This window comes from Phaethon aethereus (genome assembly GCF_964289735.1).
Source record: "Phaethon aethereus genome assembly, chromosome: Z".
Lineage (NCBI taxonomy): Eukaryota > Metazoa > Chordata > Aves > Phaethontiformes > Phaethontidae > Phaethon > Phaethon aethereus.
The window spans coordinates 27,312,568-27,332,422 of record NC_138577.1 but is presented as its reverse complement, the minus strand read 5'-3'; the positions used below and the strand labels follow the sequence as shown (position 1 = coordinate 27,332,422).

Here is a 19,855-nt window from a genome sequence, read left to right as displayed (position 1 = left end):
CAGTTCTTATTTACTCAGTCTTGTGGGATCTAAGTGATCTTAAGTTTCCTTCAGCTTCTCTTCAGAATAATGCATAGGTCAGATGATTTGGCTCAGAACTCAGCTGGAATTTAAAAATTTGTAGACTAGTTCCTCCCAGTGCAACACTTTAATTGACCCAACAGTTTCAAAGAGAAAATATCCAGCTTGGCTCCCCACTTCCATCCCTGCCCCAGCTTACTTAACTCATCACAAACCCAACAGGGATGCCAAGAGTATGAAGTTGCACATGACTTTTGCTAGGTGTGATTTCACAGACAGCAGAACAGAAGCTGAGCTCCCATCCTTTCATGAGGCTATGCCTGTGTGCCATGGCACTGTTTCAGCACATCTGTTTTCTAAAATTGTGAGCTCTATTTCTCTTTCCCTGATAAGGCACCTAGACAAGGAAAAGGGTAGGGCAAGCAGCACAATGCCATTTAAAAGCCAGCCTTCCTGAGCCTCCCAGTGTGCTGAATGTTAAGCCCAGCACAAATGATTCCTAAAGTGCTAAAGTAAAATTAAACAAGAATACTAAAATCTCTGGAGACTGCAGAAAGAAGGTGCTACACAGTCGGTGTTGTCATGTAATTACATTAGTCTTAAATTTCAGAGTATTTCCTAAATAAAGCGAACAGGTAAGTTGCAGTCATACACAGTGATCAGTTAGATCATGATTTGGGCATCTAGGAAACTATTTAGCTACCCTCTTAAAATTCAGGCCAACTTAATGTGAATTTATTGCCTACATGAAAAAGCATTTGGCTTCAGACAACAAACCCGTACCTTATTTCTATGCGTATTTTCTCTATAGTGAGGGGGAAAAAACTTCTGTTTTTCTTCCTTTGGCAAACTACAGAATTGGATAACATACTACAATTCAGTCAATTCAGTTCTAGGGTTTTGGTATGGCTTGTTTTTTTTGTCTGAGCCATGTTGTTTAAATTACTTTCTAATTTTCTATGTGGTTGCAGTCTCCCAGAAGAATGGTTTCCACTATTCTAACTCCAATTTTGAAACCAAACGCTTTGCATTTCATGACAGGAAGACGAAACATCATTACCCCACAGTGCCACAGAGTAAAATCTCCAAAGGAAGCAACCCTACAATTGAAGTTCATCACAAGAAATTGACCACACATAACATTTTATTGCTGTGTACTTGAGAAAATAGAGTCCTAGATATCCCGGACATTTTATTTTAGCACCTTCACCCAGCTCCAGCTTCCTTCATTTGCCAAATGGCTTAGGAGCTGATTAAAAAAAAAAAACCTATTCTAGTTCATTTCTGATTTGTGCCAACCCAATTCATTACAAACAAAACTTGATGGCTGTTTGGTGTCACTATGAAATACTTTGATGATGCTTATGAATTGCCAGTTCTTTACATCTTATGAAAGTGCTATTCAGCAACTTAAATTCATCTCAGCAGCGCGCCCTGTTATACGATCAAAACACTAATCAACATGAACCACTTTCTGTCTGTACTACAAAATGTCACTGGCATCTACAGCAATATTAAAGGAACTCAAAAGATGTGACTCTTTAGTTACAGAAAGCTTCTCTAAAGCTGATGGAAAATTACAGGAAATGTTGATCTCCATTTAGCTGTATCCCCCATTTTATTCATCAAGGTAATTCTTCTCTCAAGAAGAGAATATATTAAGTACTTCATATTTTTTGACAGACAAAATATTCCACTTCTCTGTCTATGTGTGCCTGCCCCTAACCTCTACCTGTGTCTGCGGGAAGTAGGGTGATGCTATCGAATTTCCACTAGAAGGGTTCTGCCTACTACAATGTCACAGAAAAAAACCAACATGACACAATTATGTTCAATAACACAACTTGTGCAGGTTGAGCCTGAATACTGTTTGCGCATTTAGACATTCTGAAATGGCTTACAATAAAGCAGCTTTGGACTTTTACTTGTTCAATGAAATTTTACTCTAGTCTTCCGGGGTCTTACACTATCTGGATAGGAAATCTGACCTGGAGAGTAGGGAGATAGAATGAAACAGCCCACCAAGGAACCACGGCAGGGTGACAGCAATGCCGGGGAACACAACATTGTGTTGCCTCCATTCAAAACAGGAAGCACAACTCTGGATCATGAGTTGGCAGGATGTAAAATTTAAGGCTGGACCTGGTAAAGAGAGCTTAGTGGATGAAACTCATCTTCCCCACGTTTAGACTTTTAAAAGCTAAGAGAGGTTGATACGGTACTTCATCTGTCCGGTCTTAGGTGCCTATCTAGGAGGAAATGCATCAGGTGCTATGGCATAATTAAGCCCCTCAGGCATAATTTTTCGACCTCAGTGTCATGTCAATGTGGTAGAATTTGATGGTTCTCCCCCAGAGGACCCAGGCCACAGCACTCTCCAATGGAATTGCTGCCTTAACTAGGATTACTTGTAAAGCCTACCTCTAAATAAGGGAGAAATCTTTAGCAATCTTAGTTCGTCTGACAAAAATGACACACTCCAAAGAGTATCATATTAGTAAACAGCGTAGATATTTTGGATTAGACTTGAAACTAAGCTATTTCATGTGAAAATTACAGGCTCCTGGTCCTTGATCCTACATCTCTTGCAGGGATGCAAAATGATACCTCAAAGCATACACAGCTTATGATTTTAAGCCAGCTCTATTCCAGATAAATTCTAGAAAACTTTGATGAAAGCTACTTTTGTGTAAGATTCATTTAAATATGAAACAATTTTTTTAAAAAATATACTGTTAGTACTTATGCTATGTATTTTTAATACAGAGAGTTTTCTAAACTGCTTCTCTCTGCTTTGTCAAACTTTAGTTTTTAAATACGCATTCTTTCAAGAAGCGGGCAGACGAAATCCATTTGGCTGAATCCTGTCGATAAATACGTAAGACCAGTAATTGGTTTTGTCAAGTTCACCATGATTTCTCTGCACCACGCAGACAACTGTGTGTTGGCTCTGAACTGGAGAAGTCAGCAGACACAGCAGAGTTAGTTCCTGAGCCACGTGTGCCTAGGAGTGAACACTCCAGGGGACAGCAGCATTCACACAGCTCTATCCGATCCTCCTTTCTGTGTGACCGCTGGAGTAGCTCGTACCAGTTGCTCAAGGTACGGTTGCTAATTACAGTTGCTAATTCTGAAGCTCCAACTACAGCATCAGAGAGGTAGCAAAGGAATAGGAGCTGCAGTCACCTCTTAAACCTGTGCTCCATCTCTGCTTCCTTTTAATCCAAGCAGAATTTGGCACGGCAGCACATCTATCTCATATCATCAAGAGGAAAAGAATCCCCAACTTAGATATTTATTTCCAGCTACCATTGTCTTTGACTTCCATGGTCAATCCCCCAGGAGAAACTTATTTAACTGATTAAAAATTAGCTAATTTTTTTAAGTCCATATGGGCTTCATTAACATCATCTAAGCACTTTATAAATGGCAAAACCCATAGATCCAAGGATCCATGTAGCACTTTATAAATGGCAAAACCCATAGATCCAAGGATCCATGTAGCACGTTTTAGATGAATCCACAATTAGTATTTCACCAAGACTTAAGATGCTTGGCAACTTGTAACTCAGGTCAGCTGTAATGTAAATTCCCCTATCCCATATCTAATAGTATCCTTATAAATGACACAAGGAATAAAATGAGTGACAGGCTCTTAAGCTTAAACATCTGGAGAAGATGGTGCTAGACAGACTGATTTGTTTCCAGAGTGTATCTCTTCTCCAAGAAGAGGGGGCAGTTACGAAGGGAGTAATACAGAAAAGACTAAAAGGAATATAAAAATCCATGAAGTAAATTGGTAATTTCATCTTCAATGTGAGTTGTTAAAGGATGAAGGTACATGTTTACTTATATTCTGCTTGGAAGTTTGAGAAAAATGAGTTCTACACTGTTTCAAGAATAGTAATTGTTTAGTCATTAAAGTTGTCATCATAGTTGCATGTTTATCATCAGGCCTTCCAGACAGCAGTGAAACCATAATCACATAGCATATGTAAGATGTCGGAAGTGGATATCTGTCTATACATATGTTCAGCTTCTCATACGAGAAATCCATGTCTCTGATGATCCACCACTACACCTGGGATAACACCGAAAGCAGAGTAACTTGTTGGTATCAGTAAGAGATGGACTAAACTGGTATCAATCAGATGCATTCAACAGAGCTTCACCTTCACTAAGATGTACTCAATTACACACTTTTTTCTTCCCTCTCCCTTTTTTTAAAAATACTTCCTTCAAGTATTCCACTGGGTTTGGCCCTGGTGCCTAAAAAACTTAACATGTATCCTTTCTCTTAAAATGAAGCAGACAGATAAGGTGCAGCAACACAGAGATCTTTTGGACAAACAGATGAGCAGCGAAAACAGACACTATACCTGCTGCAAAGCAGAGGGGACAAGTGACTTGGAAACACAGCCTACATTTGAAAAGAGCCACTACCTGAAAGGTTTGGGCTTTTTTTTTGTTTTGCTGGAGTTGTGGGTTGGGGTTTTTTTTTGTTTTGGGTGACTTAATTTTAGCTCCTGTCTTCTCAGTAAAGCAGGAAACTAATTCCTGGTACAGAATCATAGAATGCGTTGGGTTGGAAGCAACCTTTAAAGATCATCCAGTCCAACCCCACTGCCACGGGCAGGGACACCTTTCACTGCAAGAGGATGCCCAAAGCCACATCCAACCTGACCTTGAGCACTTCCAATGATAGGGCATACACAACTTCCCTGAGCAGCATGTTCTTGTGTCTCATCACCGTCACCATAAAAAATTTGGGTGAAGACATACAAGTACCCAAGGAATGGAGCAACTGGAGATGTTTCTTCATTACAAACACACACTTCACAAATAATCAAGAAATTATGGCTTTGACGGACAAGTTTATGTGGCCTTTAAAAGAGTAAGACTGTATTTTGAGAATATATTGTTGCTATGAGTTATGACATTTTAATATACCAAAACTGACAAAAAGCCAAGTTTTCTCATGCTTTTTGAGGTGGTTTTTTTTAAAGCTGTGTTTTAGCTTGTGGACTTTGAGCTCAAAACTGTTCAGCAACACTTCAATTTCCTTTATTTCTAAGGAATATGACAGAGGCATTCTACCATGACTATAATGACTGTGTTACACAAGTTCATCCATGTTCTGTATATTGATTTTATAGAGTAATCAAAAGTTGAGAAATAAGTGAACCTTGAGATCAGTAAAATACACAAGATCGAAGTAAGAGTGATGCAGATTTTTCTGCAGCATACTTAAAAGTGATCTAAGGCCACAAATCTTCAATTCTCTTTAATTTCCTTTCCCTAAAACTGTAACCTTTTCAATAATTTCTATGTGTATGGGAATATGCACCCTGAAACGCAAGGCTACACTATTCTCCAGTTTCATAGAACCAGATTGTTAACTACAGAGTCCATTTAGAGACAGAAAACAGTAAAAGAACAAGTCTGGAAAAGTTTCTTTAGCATTTGTCTATCCATGTAGACAGTTGCATAAGCATTGTATTTAGTGTTGGTAAAGATAAGTGGACTAAGTCTTGCACTTGAAGCAGCTACACACCAGGTACAAGGAACCTTTATCTTCTAAACATACACTTTTGAATGGCTGTTGGGGCATAATTTGAAGAGGTCACTTTGAAGAGGCAAAGCCTGTGTGTTCGTGCAGACAGGTGCAAACTGTGCAATAATCTTACCTGCAAAACAGACTGCCACAGGAAAGTCTTGTTACAAATAGCCAAAATTCCAGGCTCTGAAGGAAGCCCCCCCATCTCCTCATTAAGAATTAATCCCAGGCTGAAGGTATGGGCATGAATGGTTCACGTTACCTTGGTCCTGAAATACACTCATGCATCAGCTTTCCTAATCAATGTGCAGGAGACAGTAAAGTTTGAGCAATCAGACTTTGTGAAGAATATGTCCGTCCTGCAAAGCATCCCCTCTGCCTTTCTTTTTCACAAAAGGCTTCTCTTTTGAGGGGTCATGACTGTTAGAACATTCATTTGACACTAAGGGCATCAATAGCTATGTGTTCGGTTTTTTTCCTTGCAAACTTCAGATGTTACTGGCTTTCTGTTTCTTTAATGGGTAGCTGAAAGATGGTAACTATGCACTGAGGCTTCCAATCCAAACAAGGTATGACATTTGAAGTTTCAAAGTATTACATTTTTCCACAGATTATCTTAAAATAAAAAACAATTCTACAAAGTGGCTATTTCCTCTCAAAATTTTTCATCGTGTTTTTTCCTCTGGAGAATAGTGCATTGAGATCTTGCAGCATTTCTTTGGTGTCTTTTCTCTTTGGTACTAATGACACTTCTCCGTTTTGAAAAAAATGTTTGAAAAGACACCGGTTATAGTTGGAAATGCTGACCTAACTTCAGCAAAATTTACCCAAAGAGATCTCTGGTGTATTAAAGACAACACCTTGGACTCCTTCATGGTGTCTGGGTAAAGTTCAATTTGCAGCTTATCCTACTTACTGGCTGAAAGGTTTCCTATGATGACACTAAACAACATCAAAAACACTGATGGAAGTAGGAGTAAAGAAAACATGAGGTATCAACTGGCTACATGAGATCTTCTATAACTATCATTTTAATTCCTATTGAAGAGATGACTGCATGTTTGAGCTTACAACTCATAAACCTGCAGATATTCTAACTAATGTATGTACAAATCATACCATAAAACAAACCTCACAGACACTGCTCACAAATTTAAACAAGCATACACACTGGTATCAAAATCACAATGGAAGAAGCTCATTATTCAAGTCAAATACTAGGAAAATCTAGAATAAAGAGAATACCTCCTCTACCAATGCCTAAAAATGGCAAAAAATGTCAGTGTGTGCTATGAGTAGACTCCTAAAATGAATAACACATTTCAGAAAACTGTATTCTTGAAAATATCTTTTAAAAATCGTGTTTGTGAATTATTGGATGCAACAACAAGAAAACAACCCAAAACCACCCACCCTACACAATCTGATTTCATTTGAAGTATCATATAACCCAATTCATAGAGCCAATATTTACAGTTGCTGAAGTATTAACAAACAATCTGTTAAAGTCACCTATATTTTGAATTGTTTGAGCAAAATGGATACATTTTAGAAAATTAAAGTTCATTCCTTAAGGAAGATAGTTACTTTTTCTTTTTTCCATTTTTACTAGGCTTTTTTTTTCTTATGTGTGTGATTAAAGGGGGAAGAACTTACATTGTACAAGTAGTATGGTTTTGTTGTTTTGTTTCTTTTTTTTTTTTAATAGAAATTGCATAAGGATTATTTTCCTCTTCTAAGAATGTATTTGACAGATATGTTTCAAGAGTGCTCACTTGTGCCTGAAGTCAGTATTTATATCATCTAATTTCAAACACCCAACTCATCATCTGAATCACTCCTTGGAGCTCTCACTAAATAAATGGCAGGAAGTAGGTAATTCACATTAATTCACATGCTCCAAACTAGAATGTGCTTAGGTGCACAAGGAAGATGGTGAAGTTACTCTCTTAAGGGTTAGGTTATTTTTAGGTTTGGCTCTCATCCATTCCCCCAGTCATTAAAATTAGCTCTAAAATTAGCTTCTTCATTTTGAAGAGCTAAGCAACACATCCACCATGACCATTCTTCCAATAGCAGATACAAGGCCTCTCCACCTCTCTTTCCATTACTAGAGATATCCTATGAAAATGTTACACGATGAGCTGCATTAAGCTGTGTTTGACATGTTACTGGCTTAAAACTATGTAATGGTTTACTATGTATTCCAGAGATTCCTTTCAGAATTTTCAGCAACTATCTGAAATTTCTGTCAGGAAAGTCAGACACATGAAAAAAAATTACACAAACACAAGGCAAGATTTTTCCTTCAAATTAATAATTACCGAGCAAGTACTTTTATTTTGAAGGATAGCCTAGTTGAGCTAGATCCCAACAGCTTAGGCAGAAGAGCAGGAGTGCTGGAAGCAGCAGGAATTGGGTCAGGGAGGGAGGGGAGAGCAATCCCTCCCTGTGTGCTTCTTCCACAGACCACCAGGCTCTTGCCAGTGCAACACAACAGGCAAAAGAACAGTACAGCTATGACCTTCAAAACATCTAAGAAATGTTGTCTGAGGGGAAGTCAAGATCTAAGTCTAAGTTGCTATACTAACCATTTCCTTGCTTACACTGACAGCAGGAACATATCACCTTTGAATTTCTTCTCTGAGTGTACCTCAAAAAGTAATAATCTCTTCTCAACAGAGTAATTGAATTTACCAGAGTCCCCCCAGTGTGCCCTAAAACGTCACAATTCATTATAGCACTGGGCAATGCGAGGACAGTTACTGTCTTTTATGTTACAGAAAAATCTTTTTTAAAAGCCTGGATTTATCAGTCTCCATTCTAGAAGATTTTCAAAACCCAACTGGATAAAACTTAGTGCAGCCTGGTCTGATCTCATAGCTGACCTTCTTTGAGCAGTAGCTTGGATTAGAAGAAAGCTCCTGAGCTTCCTCACAATGCGAAATTATCCTATGATCAGGTTGAGTAACATTCAAAAACACAAATAAATTTTTTTTAAAAAGTAATACACACCCCCAGGACTACTTGGTAAGGAAGCTATGCATAACCCTATAAAGAACATCCAAATATTAGGATTTGGGTATAAATTCAAATTACGGAACACCACAAAAATTAACTCAAAACTTCTTAAAGCCAACATAGCAGTTCAGCATGATCCACAAAGTACCTTTACTGCAAGATAACTAAAATATTTAAGCTTGTACAAGTGAGTAGTTTTAATAAACAAAGTGAAAAATGTACTGAACAGATTTCTGCATACAACTTTTAATGAAAACTCAGTGAAGGAACATGAGCTAGCAGCAAGATTTTTGTTTTTTCTTTGTTTTACAGCATTGGATTTACATGCAGCATTATTAAATGGTAAGCTAGCTAGACAATAACATATCTAAGATATAAACATGATTTGAAATAAGTCCATTCTCACTAAGGCAATGAGTCAAAATTCCCTATTAAAAACTTGTTTGAATACAAAAATAGGAATTTTAACGAACAAGCAACAAACACACACATATATATTGTCTAATCAAAACATTATGTAATAGAAATTCCAAGTTTACGTATTACAAGAAAAAATGAGCTAACAGGTTCAAGTCATGGTTGACAGAAAATTGATGTTTCAAGATTTGTCCCAGAAGAATCCTCATAATTTGTTCCTGAAAGTGTGTTTTATCAGCTTCATATGGTGCCAAAAATGGAATAAAGCTTGTTATAAACAAATGTATTCTCTTCAAGGGTAAAGAAAGAAGAAGTTCATCAAAGAATTAACAAAAAGTAGCAAGCAGCAGTTGCAGAGTTCACCAGATACACCATTCAATTTTAATATCTGAATTATATTCTACAGCTGAATAAGCTTAGTATAGTATTTCTTGGGCTCATTCAGATGACCAGGAATTGTATAGTCTGTACCATCAGGATTAAAACTTTTATTTAAAAGCCAGTCACATCAGAAGTGGTTAAAATTTTTTACCAACTTTTTTCTCTCCAAAACCCATTGGATGATCAACAGTTTTTAGTTGGAAAAGAAAAATTAAAAAATGACAATTTAAAGAATGGGGAAATTATTTTTTAAACAAGGAAGATGCCTGAGGAAACTAAGATTTACGTAAGAGTATTTTAAAACTAGATTTGATTAACTAGTTTCTGTTAGAAAAAAGCCTTTCTGGAGTACCTATCGTTCAGAAAAGGACTGATTAGTGTCTCAGATAAGATTTTTAAAAATTCTAATGCAAGGCTTAGGCTACATTTTACTTTCATTTGTTTTGGCAACATTTACTCGTGAGAGCAGTGCTCAGGCTACAGTAGATTATAGAATGGGGGAGTTCCCAAGTAATATTACTTCATAATTCAACATTAACCATCATATATAGTTGTTAAAAAGGCAAGATGTTTAATTGCAAGAGTTTCTCTTCTGTGCAAGGGTTGGACCTGTTTAATCTCCTTATCACTCAAGCAGTTGACTAGAGTTACACTGCTTGTGAACAGCATTAGGACTTTTCCAGATGAGGATAAATTGAAGCAACTAGACTTCTGCTCTGTTATACTCATGGGATATGAATGGGATTGTAGACATGTACTGGAGAATGTTCATTTCAATACTTACAATTATTTACTGAAATAATATGAAATTTGAGTTCCAATAAGAAAACACTAGTGACTTAAATAATACTGTTTTTCAGCTTTTCGGTATAAGTGGTCAGAAAATAACTATAAATACCAATATAGTCTACACTTACACTGCTGAAGTAACAGGCCCCAACTACTTACACCAAGACATACAAAGCGCAGAGAAGAATGCCTGAAGAGGACACATCTTGCCAGTGAAGGACGTGTTATAGCAAAATCAAATTGAACATTTTCCATGTGTGCAGATTAAAAATGACACGTAGTAAGATGCAGACTAAAGCATGACCTCCACACTTCTGATTTCTGACCTTGTTAACTCCTGTCAGACCCTTAACCATTCATACAAAGACATAACAAGTCCCTACCTATATCACTGTTTTGACAACAGACCCCTTCAAACCTTTACCCCTGATCTCTGCCACAGAAACACCTGCACTCAACTGAGCTTGCTGACCTTCTTGCCAGCAATGCAGTCCCCTCACCAGACATCCTTGCTGTGCAGTGCCGTGGCACCTTATCCTGCCCACAAAGCTCCAGTGCTTGTCCCTTGGCTGCCTGGGCGCCTGCTGTGCAGCCCCACACGTCTTCCCTGTGCTCCAGCCTACACTGAGGACCACTCCTTTTGGTCCCTCACAGGATAAGTGTGCACTGTCAATGCCAGAGCAGAACATAGGTTTCCTGTTTAGGGAAGAAATGAACTTGCTATGCTAGTGTTATTTTAGTGAAGCATAGCCCCCCTCACTGACTCTTATGTCCCCTATAGCTGAACTCATTGGAAGGAAGACCACAATGCCTTTTCCTTTCAAAAGTACCTAATGACTGACCAACAGCTCCTGGAGTAAAGGCAAATATGTAAAAACCATTGCCACGCACAAGACAACACTCAAGTGCCCTTCCAACATTATCTGCCTCACCCAGAAGCAATGGCTAAACTTTTCCTTTGCTGAAACGCAAGGTGCAGGAGGAAGAGGCTCACTGATCAGCAGGAGTTAGCAGGGTGCACAAGAAAAGGGCTCAGGTCAGCAACTCTGTATCACACATGGAGTGCCACCAACACACAGCATCATCAGAAGGGCAGGGAACAAGGAGCACAATCCCTTTCTGTACACCTGACACATGAAAAGCCCAGGGAGTCTCCAATAGTTTGGGTATAAGGTTTTAAATTAATTTTTTTTTTTTCAAATCAGAGCAAGCAGATTGCCTGCAGAGAGCACCCTTTCAGCAAGCACAAGCAGCTAGGTATGTCTACCTAGTTGCCAATTTAGTATTATGAAATGTCTCTGCAAAAACATGCCCATTTAACCAGGACTAACATAATCCTGAAGGCTTCACTCTCCATTTCATTCATGCCTGTGTTTCATGCATCTTTATTTATTTATACTAAGTATATAACATTTATTTATTTATTTATAATAAAAACCTTATATAGCCCAAAACTCAATTTATTTCAAGGGTTTTAAAAATTTGCATTTTCTTCAGTAATAGCTCACTAACAAACTTGAAGCTACCATTAGCAAGACAAAACTCTGGTCTTTTGAGAATCATCATGAGAAGTGATCCTCAAAATGCAGAGCTGTTGTTGGAAGACCAATTCTAGCTAGTGGTTATTTAACAGGACCAAAACCTAAAACCAGGCACTCTCACTGCATACATGAAGTAGATACAAAAATGCAAAGCACATAAAAGTTTTGTAACCTCTATTCTATACCATCAAAAATTACAACCAGGTAGCTTCAAAAAACATATTCAGTCATGCTCAATGCAGAGCAAAGCGCAATTACCATATTGGCATACCAGAAAACATATTTACATATGCAGAACAACAGAGAAGATCTTGCAGCTATCTTTTTTTAAAAAAAACAAACAACACTACTCCTGTGGACTTTATCACAAATCCTTTTCACAAAAATATTGATAGAGAATTCCAACACACAAACAGTTTAAATGAACTCATTACAGAACACTGATAGATGTGCAACATTTGTAACGCTCCTTCAACATGCAGATAGCACTCTTACAAAGCACCATTTCTTCTAAAACATGTAGATGCACTAGTGACAGTTGAAGTATAAAAATAAACACAATCACTCTGTTAAAAAATTAGTGCAAATTTTTTTCTCACTTGAAAATGTGTATTATTTTTTTCCAGATATGTTTAATAGTATTATTCTCTTACAAAAAACAAGAAGTCCTGCACAATTCCAATTCCATCTCTGCTAATTCTGAATTGCATGACATATCTGGCATCCTAGTATTCCCCAACCTTTGATCAAGAGCTCTTAAACTCTATTTAAACTGAATTAGACAATGTTTAAAAAAATAAATCTAGTATTTCTAGCTCTGATCTAAGTTTATTAGATGTTGCAGTTACTCTCCATGGTCTCAATACATTATGATTTACAATCATTTATCCATCTTAAATCGTTATTTGTATCGTTAAGTAAAAAGAAGTCCTAGCTTTCTTAAAGAACAGAGCACAGCATTCCTAGTGCACGTATTATAAATCAGTCTGAAGCAGAACTACAGTTGTCTCATATTTTGAAAAAAAGTTGAAAAATGTTTTCAACTGTCAGAGAACTGTTCAGTTAAAGGCTGCTTTAAACTTCATAATCCAGAAGTGTTGCAACAGTCCCTTTTCTTCCAACAACTCGTCAACGAAAGGGTGACATCCAGTCCTATCAGTCATTTAAAGAATGTGTGCAAAAATAATTTCATTGGAATATTCTATGAAGCAGTTAATTTCACTGTGATCTCAGACATTGAAATAATGCTTCCTGTTAAAGGGACACCTGTACTAACCAGTGTTCAAGGGCTCGCGTTCAGCTGATTAAAACTGCCCCAAATCTTATTCCAAGAGATTTTCTCATACATGTATTTTGTTAAAACAAATATATTACTGCAAATCTGAAAGCCAGTCCAGTTTTTTGGAGGGAGTTGTTTGGGGTTTTTTCCCACACAATATGGCAGAAGGTCCCTTTAACAAGGAAGGAGACAGGTATCACTTAATCAGGATGTGGGAATGGAATATGTACCTATGGGTAAATGGCAATGCGTTCTGGGTTGGTTCAGCCCTTGGTTCTGAGTTCTGCGTCACTTCCGGCGTTGCCCTCTCATCATCTGTTCCATTAATACTTTCTGGCGTTAAAGGAGACTGAATATCCCCTCCAGCTGATTCCTTAAGTAAAACAAACAACACATTAAAATTACAAACTGCCCTGCTCAGGAAGGCTATGTGTGTGTAAGCACTAACATTAACTGTTAAACGATACACAAATGTCAAGCAGTATTAAGGTGAGGCTCAGATTTCCAGCATCCCTCATGGTCATATTTCATCATGTGAATTTAATTTAGAAATACATTACCATAAGATTCACATCATCTTGTACACAACTGACCTACGAATTATTTGCAAGTACCCAGCCTCCTGCTTCACAGACCTCTCTCTCTACTTGGTATTACATTCAGCCCTCATTCTGCTACACAGTGGTCAACTCAGGATTCTTATCCTTTATATATTTATATACTTTATATTCTAACATTATATATATATTTATATACTTTATATTCTAACACGGTAAAACAATTCTGATATTTGTTTCAAAATCTAGCTTTTATATTTTTTATTAACCAAAGTAAACAGTGGAAGGGCCATTGCTGGTGCGTTCACAGTTTCACTTATTAGCCATTTGTTGAGCAAAGTCATTGCAAAACTTTCAGAGGCACATTAGCCCGGCCTAGCTCTTGCTGGTCATGGTATCATCCGCGAAGGAGAATACTCCAGCTACACCCAGGCAGCTTCTGTTACTGCAGTGTAACTGGACACCTGAAAAACTTAATGGCTGCCTCCCAGCAGAAGGCACTGCTGTGGTTTTAATCAGCCTTCGTTACACCAAGATGTGCATTTGTGTTTTGGCCAACAAACACCATTTGCTAATTTCTAGGCACTGAAGAGTACTTCTTTTTTATAAAAACAAAGCACACCCTTGTAGCCCACATCCTAAGTTCAAACATTACAGGCTTTTCAGTCCCTGAATGTAGTTTAATTTTAGTATTTTCTTTCCTATTGTATTTTTTTTCAATTAATGCTTTTTGCAGACATAACCAAGTCACGTAAGCTAAGTAGCTCATCTCAATTTTAAAATATCTCAGTAGGCTTTTAGTAATTAGGTAGTAACATTTAACTCTAAGACAGAAGAGTTTCATTAATAGAGTTCAATGGATGTTATTGGATGGGTGTCTAGGCAGCAGAGGACTGGTTGAATTACAGTATTTGCAAACCTAAGCATTTCCTATGGCCACACAGCCTTCTATCATCTGCATGGGGAACAGATAAAACTGATGTTTAATGTTATTAAACTGAAGCACAAGTACAGTCCCTGGAAGGCCAGCAGCTTCTCCTCCCAGCTCTTTGACACTTTGCATAGGAAGCTGAAGAACAACAATCTCAGAAGGAACTGCAAAGTATCTGAAGATCATAGAATCATGGAATAGTTTGGGTTGGAAGGGACTTTCAAGGGTCATGGTCATGATCTTAACAAGATCAGAGTTTAATTCTGAGCCTCCACTAGCAGCCTTCAACTACCTTAGAAGGGTAAGGCTTTTTGAAAGCCAATATTGATCATCCATCTCCAGGAAATGTCCTTAACTTTGAGACTTAACTAGATGGAAACCTCAGTTCTTTAAAAGAAAGTAAGATCTGGCTGTCATCATCACCTTCCACACCTTTCTGGTGCCCCTTAACCAAAAATATTGTCATTCAACATTTTCATTGCACTTTAAATTACATTAAGCATTTGCAGCACAACTGTAAAAATTTTGCTTCTATTCTGCCATATTTCTCACATAGTGAGAGACATGTATCTCACTCTACAGCTTGAATCAGTGGGTGATACAACATGTTAATACTGAGTTCAAGTTCTATTATATTTAGCATTCATCAAGTTATACAATGCAGATGCACCAGTGTCTCCATTCTACAATTAAAAAGCAAAAATAATTAGCTTACACTGATTTAATGCCACAGATAAACTGTTATTTATAATATAAATGTATTTTTTATTGTATGAATGCAAATTATTACCTACTTTCAGGAAGAATCTTGTTATTTTATATCCAAAATTATTATCTTAAGTGTTAACACTTTAGAAGTCAAAATTAAATCTTGATTTTTACAGAACAATTTTACTGAACTGAAACTGAACAGAAATTAAGTGTGAAAGGAGAGCAGAGTTGGCACGATAATCAGGCAAATGAATTATTTCATCCAAATTGTATGGTTTTATCTATTATTATCCTCTGATTTGATAAACAGTTTCCACTGACATTAAATGATAGCCTTTTTAAACCCAAGAGTTTCTTTTTTATTTCCTCCTCTTCCCAAACTACACTAGATATCTTAAAAAATACATACCACACCCTATAAAATCTGAATGGCTTATATCTTTAAAATAAAATCCCTACAACACTACTATTAGATATATAAAGCCAGAGCCTACTTACTAAAATGTTTTAAGTATGAATGCATAGAAATTACTTCAGTAGAAGAAAAATGTGCAAGTTCCATCTAAGCTTGTTTTTCAATAAAGCACTTTCATAGCCTTCTCATGTGAATGAATTCAAGTGACAAAAATTAGTGCAGACAAACATCACAGAATATGTAATATCTAAAGGTTCAATGCCCACAAATTCATGAGAGGCTGATTTCATATATACAAGAGAAGCACTAAATTCTAGTATGTATTTCTTCCACCAATAATACAAGCTAATCAGTGCTCTGACACACTCACAACTATCCCTGCCAGATAACTTCCTTGCAGCCAACTGTAATGAAGCGGGATATGAATAAAGCACCAAAGACAACAGAAAAAGCCACTTACACTGAAAAAAATTTTTACAAATGTTTACAAATATGTCCCCATTTTTTAATTAATTAGACAGAGTGAAGAATTTTAGAAACATTTTTGTGAAATATTCATATGTAATGAAGTTTTTACTCCATACCATTCACACATCCACTCCAGACTTTACAGACTTGGGGAAGAAACTGCAGCCAGCTTAAAAAGAAATTTTCATCCTTCCTTTCTATGTGGGAGAGCAGTTTAACTTAGTTCTAACATTCAACTGCATAGATACTACATGGAAAAAACAGTGGTTAAATTGAAAATGACAAGCCTGCCTGTAAATCCATGATATATTTTAAGGCATGATATTTCCCACTCATGACAGCTACAAATAGATATTTCAAGTATTTGAGAGAAAGAATTAACTGTTTTTCTGTGGTATAAAACCACTGTGATATCACATATATGTTTCTGGAGGATATTGAACTTTAAGTCACCCACCAATTGGACTTAAATATAGAGTGAGGATTAGTATTTTTCTACACAACAAATAAATGTGAGAGTCTGACTCAGGTGTACTTTGGTATTTAAGAGTTTGTCAGAGATTTGCACTGTCTAAAGGAGCTCTGGCCCTACATATGAGTATGCAGGACTTTGGTCATGCCAAGCACTATAAAAGTGACAGTGCCTACAGTATATAAACTAAACAGAGGGGAATTCATCAAAAGATGCCTTAAATTTCAAAATCTTCTAATTAAAATGCATGCACTCACAAAAGAGTAAAGTAAAACAAGCAGACTTCACAGAACAGATCAAGCCACCTTTTAACAGTGACTAAATACAGAACAGAAGAAAAGGAAGAGTAGGTGGTTCTAAAATCATGAACAAACCAAACCAATTCCAGCTTGTTTTCTTATTAAGTATTATATTGTTTTCTCAGTAAGTATTCTATACACTTCCCTGGCATTTCTGTTCTTCACAGTGCTTCTCTGTTCCGTAGCTGACTGGCAACGGCATGTCTGCCTGCTACTGATTCAGATACCATAAAACATGTGAAACATTTCTTCCAGTATAGGAATTCACAAAACATCCCAGAAACTTAATTTTTCCACAAACTTTGTAAGTAAATTTTGTAATTCTACAAAGAAAAAAATAACAGGTGATAAATCATGATTATTTTGCCAAAACCAACCCATTCCCTGCACAAAAAAAGTGATTCTAAAACTTTTCAGGCAATAGCTATTCCTAATGTCTACATAGGAGGAATCACAAAGACTATTTTGAGGAAGTTACTCACCACACAATTTCAGAAATTAACAGAGGTCTTAATTTGAAATGACTGGGGTCAAAAGAAGTACCTGAGGACAGATTCTTGCTTAGAGAAAAAGAAGAACTGAGGTTCAGGTTCCAGTTGGTTGTAAGACTGATGGGATGAGACTGTAAACTCCACAAACTGCTCTATTTCGTTCTGTACTTGAACCTAATTAAGATTAGTTTAAAAAACTTAGTTGCAGGGAGACACACAGTTTTCAGGCTATTGCTTCACACAGCTCTGTGAACTCCAGATCAAAGTGTTGCTCTTTCAGTGCATAGACAAGCTTGTAACTGAAAATAGACCATGGGTGGCTTGTCACTGTAAGATCCATGAGTTTATGACATAAGCAAAATAATTCCCTATATTAAAAGATGGGTCTGGAAAATAGGAGGTGGCACAGCAGGGGAGACAGTATTTTAGTGTTACATAAACAAGATAAGAGCCTGGCAAAGCTTTCTTACCAAAGGCTGAGTTAAAGGGACCCCAGATGGGGTACCTATGTGCATGGGTGGTCTTAGAAGTACCAAAATAGACAACTTCTTTCTAGACCGAAGCATCCAGACATACCAGCTATAGAGAAGCTGTGTATTATTATATGAATCCATCTTAATACAGAATGGTCAAAAGTACAAGTTCTCCAACACAGAAATAATGTTATCCTCTTCATTCCAAGAAAGCACTGTGCACTTGGTGGGACTTACAAATAACAAAGCAGCATCTTTGTAATTTGTTGGTCCAGGCCACTGTCTTTCCCTGGACAAGTTAAGTCCTTTTTACAGTCAAGGTAAATGGTGATTTTATATATCATCTGATATTCTGGGAAATTAAAGCAAAGCCTGCTGGTAAGTAGGAGAAGAACAGGCAGTATTAAAGAAACAGTAAGAATGCAGAGCTTAAAATGAGCAGCAGCGTAGTTTAGAGGAAAAGGAACTCCTGATATTAAGTAATTGCAAACTGAGTTATGTATTATTTTCTTTCTGCTACATATTTCTCACACACACACACAAAGCCAAAGAATACATGTCATCAGATGAAACAGTATATCCAAAAAATACTCAACACAGAACTACTACTTCCTGGCCATTGAGTCACTTTTCTGGTGGAAATATCTAGCCAAACAGTACTAATACTTGGATACAGCTTGTAACACCTTAGAGAAACAGCCTAACTTCAGTGGACTTTAAATAAGATTGTTCTTAGATTTTAACATGGCTAACTCTGGTAAGTACTTAACTACAAATACATATTCTATATATGAGATATTTCTGTTGTTATAACTTGTTTTCTATTTCTCCTTAGTTTCACAAGAATTTTTTGCAGGACACTCAGAATTGACACTCACACATACCAGAAGCATTTGCAGGGCTACATTGAACAACAGTAAGAGCAACTCCTTGTGCAGAGTTTTGTTACACTAGCTGTAGAAATACTTTAATAAAGATTCAAACTGTAGGCACATACTGAACACAGAAAAAAGCACATGTACTTTTTATCCCTTGGAATTGTGTAGCAGAGAGGGTGAGCAATGTATCATATCTGGTACTTTAACTTGCAAATAATAAGGGCATTTTTTAAAGCAGTACCCAGAGAAATATAACATTTTATTTTAAGTTTGACATGTATATTTTCCAGTTTTGATATGCAGTATCTTCCTACCTATTATTAAATTAATGCAGAAGGATATCTGCAGGTCTAAGACAGCAAAGGGATTGACACTGGTAGCTAACTGGGTTAGTGTTATAGAGCTCACCACTCACACACTACCTCCCAATGCCTTTCTTGTCAAAGCTTCCTAAAAAAGCCAGGCTACTGTGAAGTTTGGACTGGCAACTGAAAATATCTCCTTCCTCTTTTAATCTCCCTCTCTGCAAAGGATCACTATGCAAAAGGGAAAGAAGAGCTGTAAAATGATTTAGAAAGGCAACACTTGAATTATTTGCCTTGCAGCCATTTTTTGGCAGATGATGAAATGACAGCAAGTGCTCCTTCACATGTCTCTATGGTCCCACTTTCCCTCTCCACTACCAAGTACCCATCTTCCCCTCACTCATAAATCCCTTTGAATGAGCCCCAGCACCATGGAAGTGCCGCCATGAAGCCATCGCTTCTCATCTGCTCCAAGCTCCGAAGTTCCCAATTCAACTCCCTTCTCCCTGGGGAACTAAAGAGAAGCATTAAGTACGTGAAGACTATTATGCTGATGTGTCAGCACTTGCACTAACTGTATCTTTCAGAATAATACATTAACTTACCAACACAGCGAAAAGCCAAGAGATTAAAAGTAAGGCCTGAATATTAAATTATTCCTAAGTGTGCAGTAATTAAATTGCAGCTCTCAACGTGCATTACAGAATTGCACAAGGTAACATTTCTGTAACTGCCTACAGTATAAAATATTAGGTTCCAAGCAGAAAAGGAAATCTGTACAGGAAAATGAACGATATTAATAGCTGATATAGTTTAAGAGAACACTTTAACCCTGGGCAGCTGCTAGAC

At 37.1% G+C, this 19,855-nt stretch overlaps 1 protein-coding gene across 1 annotated transcript in view; it reads right to left on the bottom strand.

Annotated features, from left to right (window-relative positions):
• Positions 1-19,855, bottom strand: part of HOMER1 (homer scaffold protein 1) — a gene marked incomplete at its 5' end in the record, with an annotated part of 70,532 nt that overhangs the window by 36,733 nt on the left and 13,944 nt on the right. The window contains 1 exon segment of the mRNA XM_082013281.1: positions 13,237-13,379. Coding sequence (XP_081869407.1) covers positions 13,237-13,379 — 143 coding nt within the window.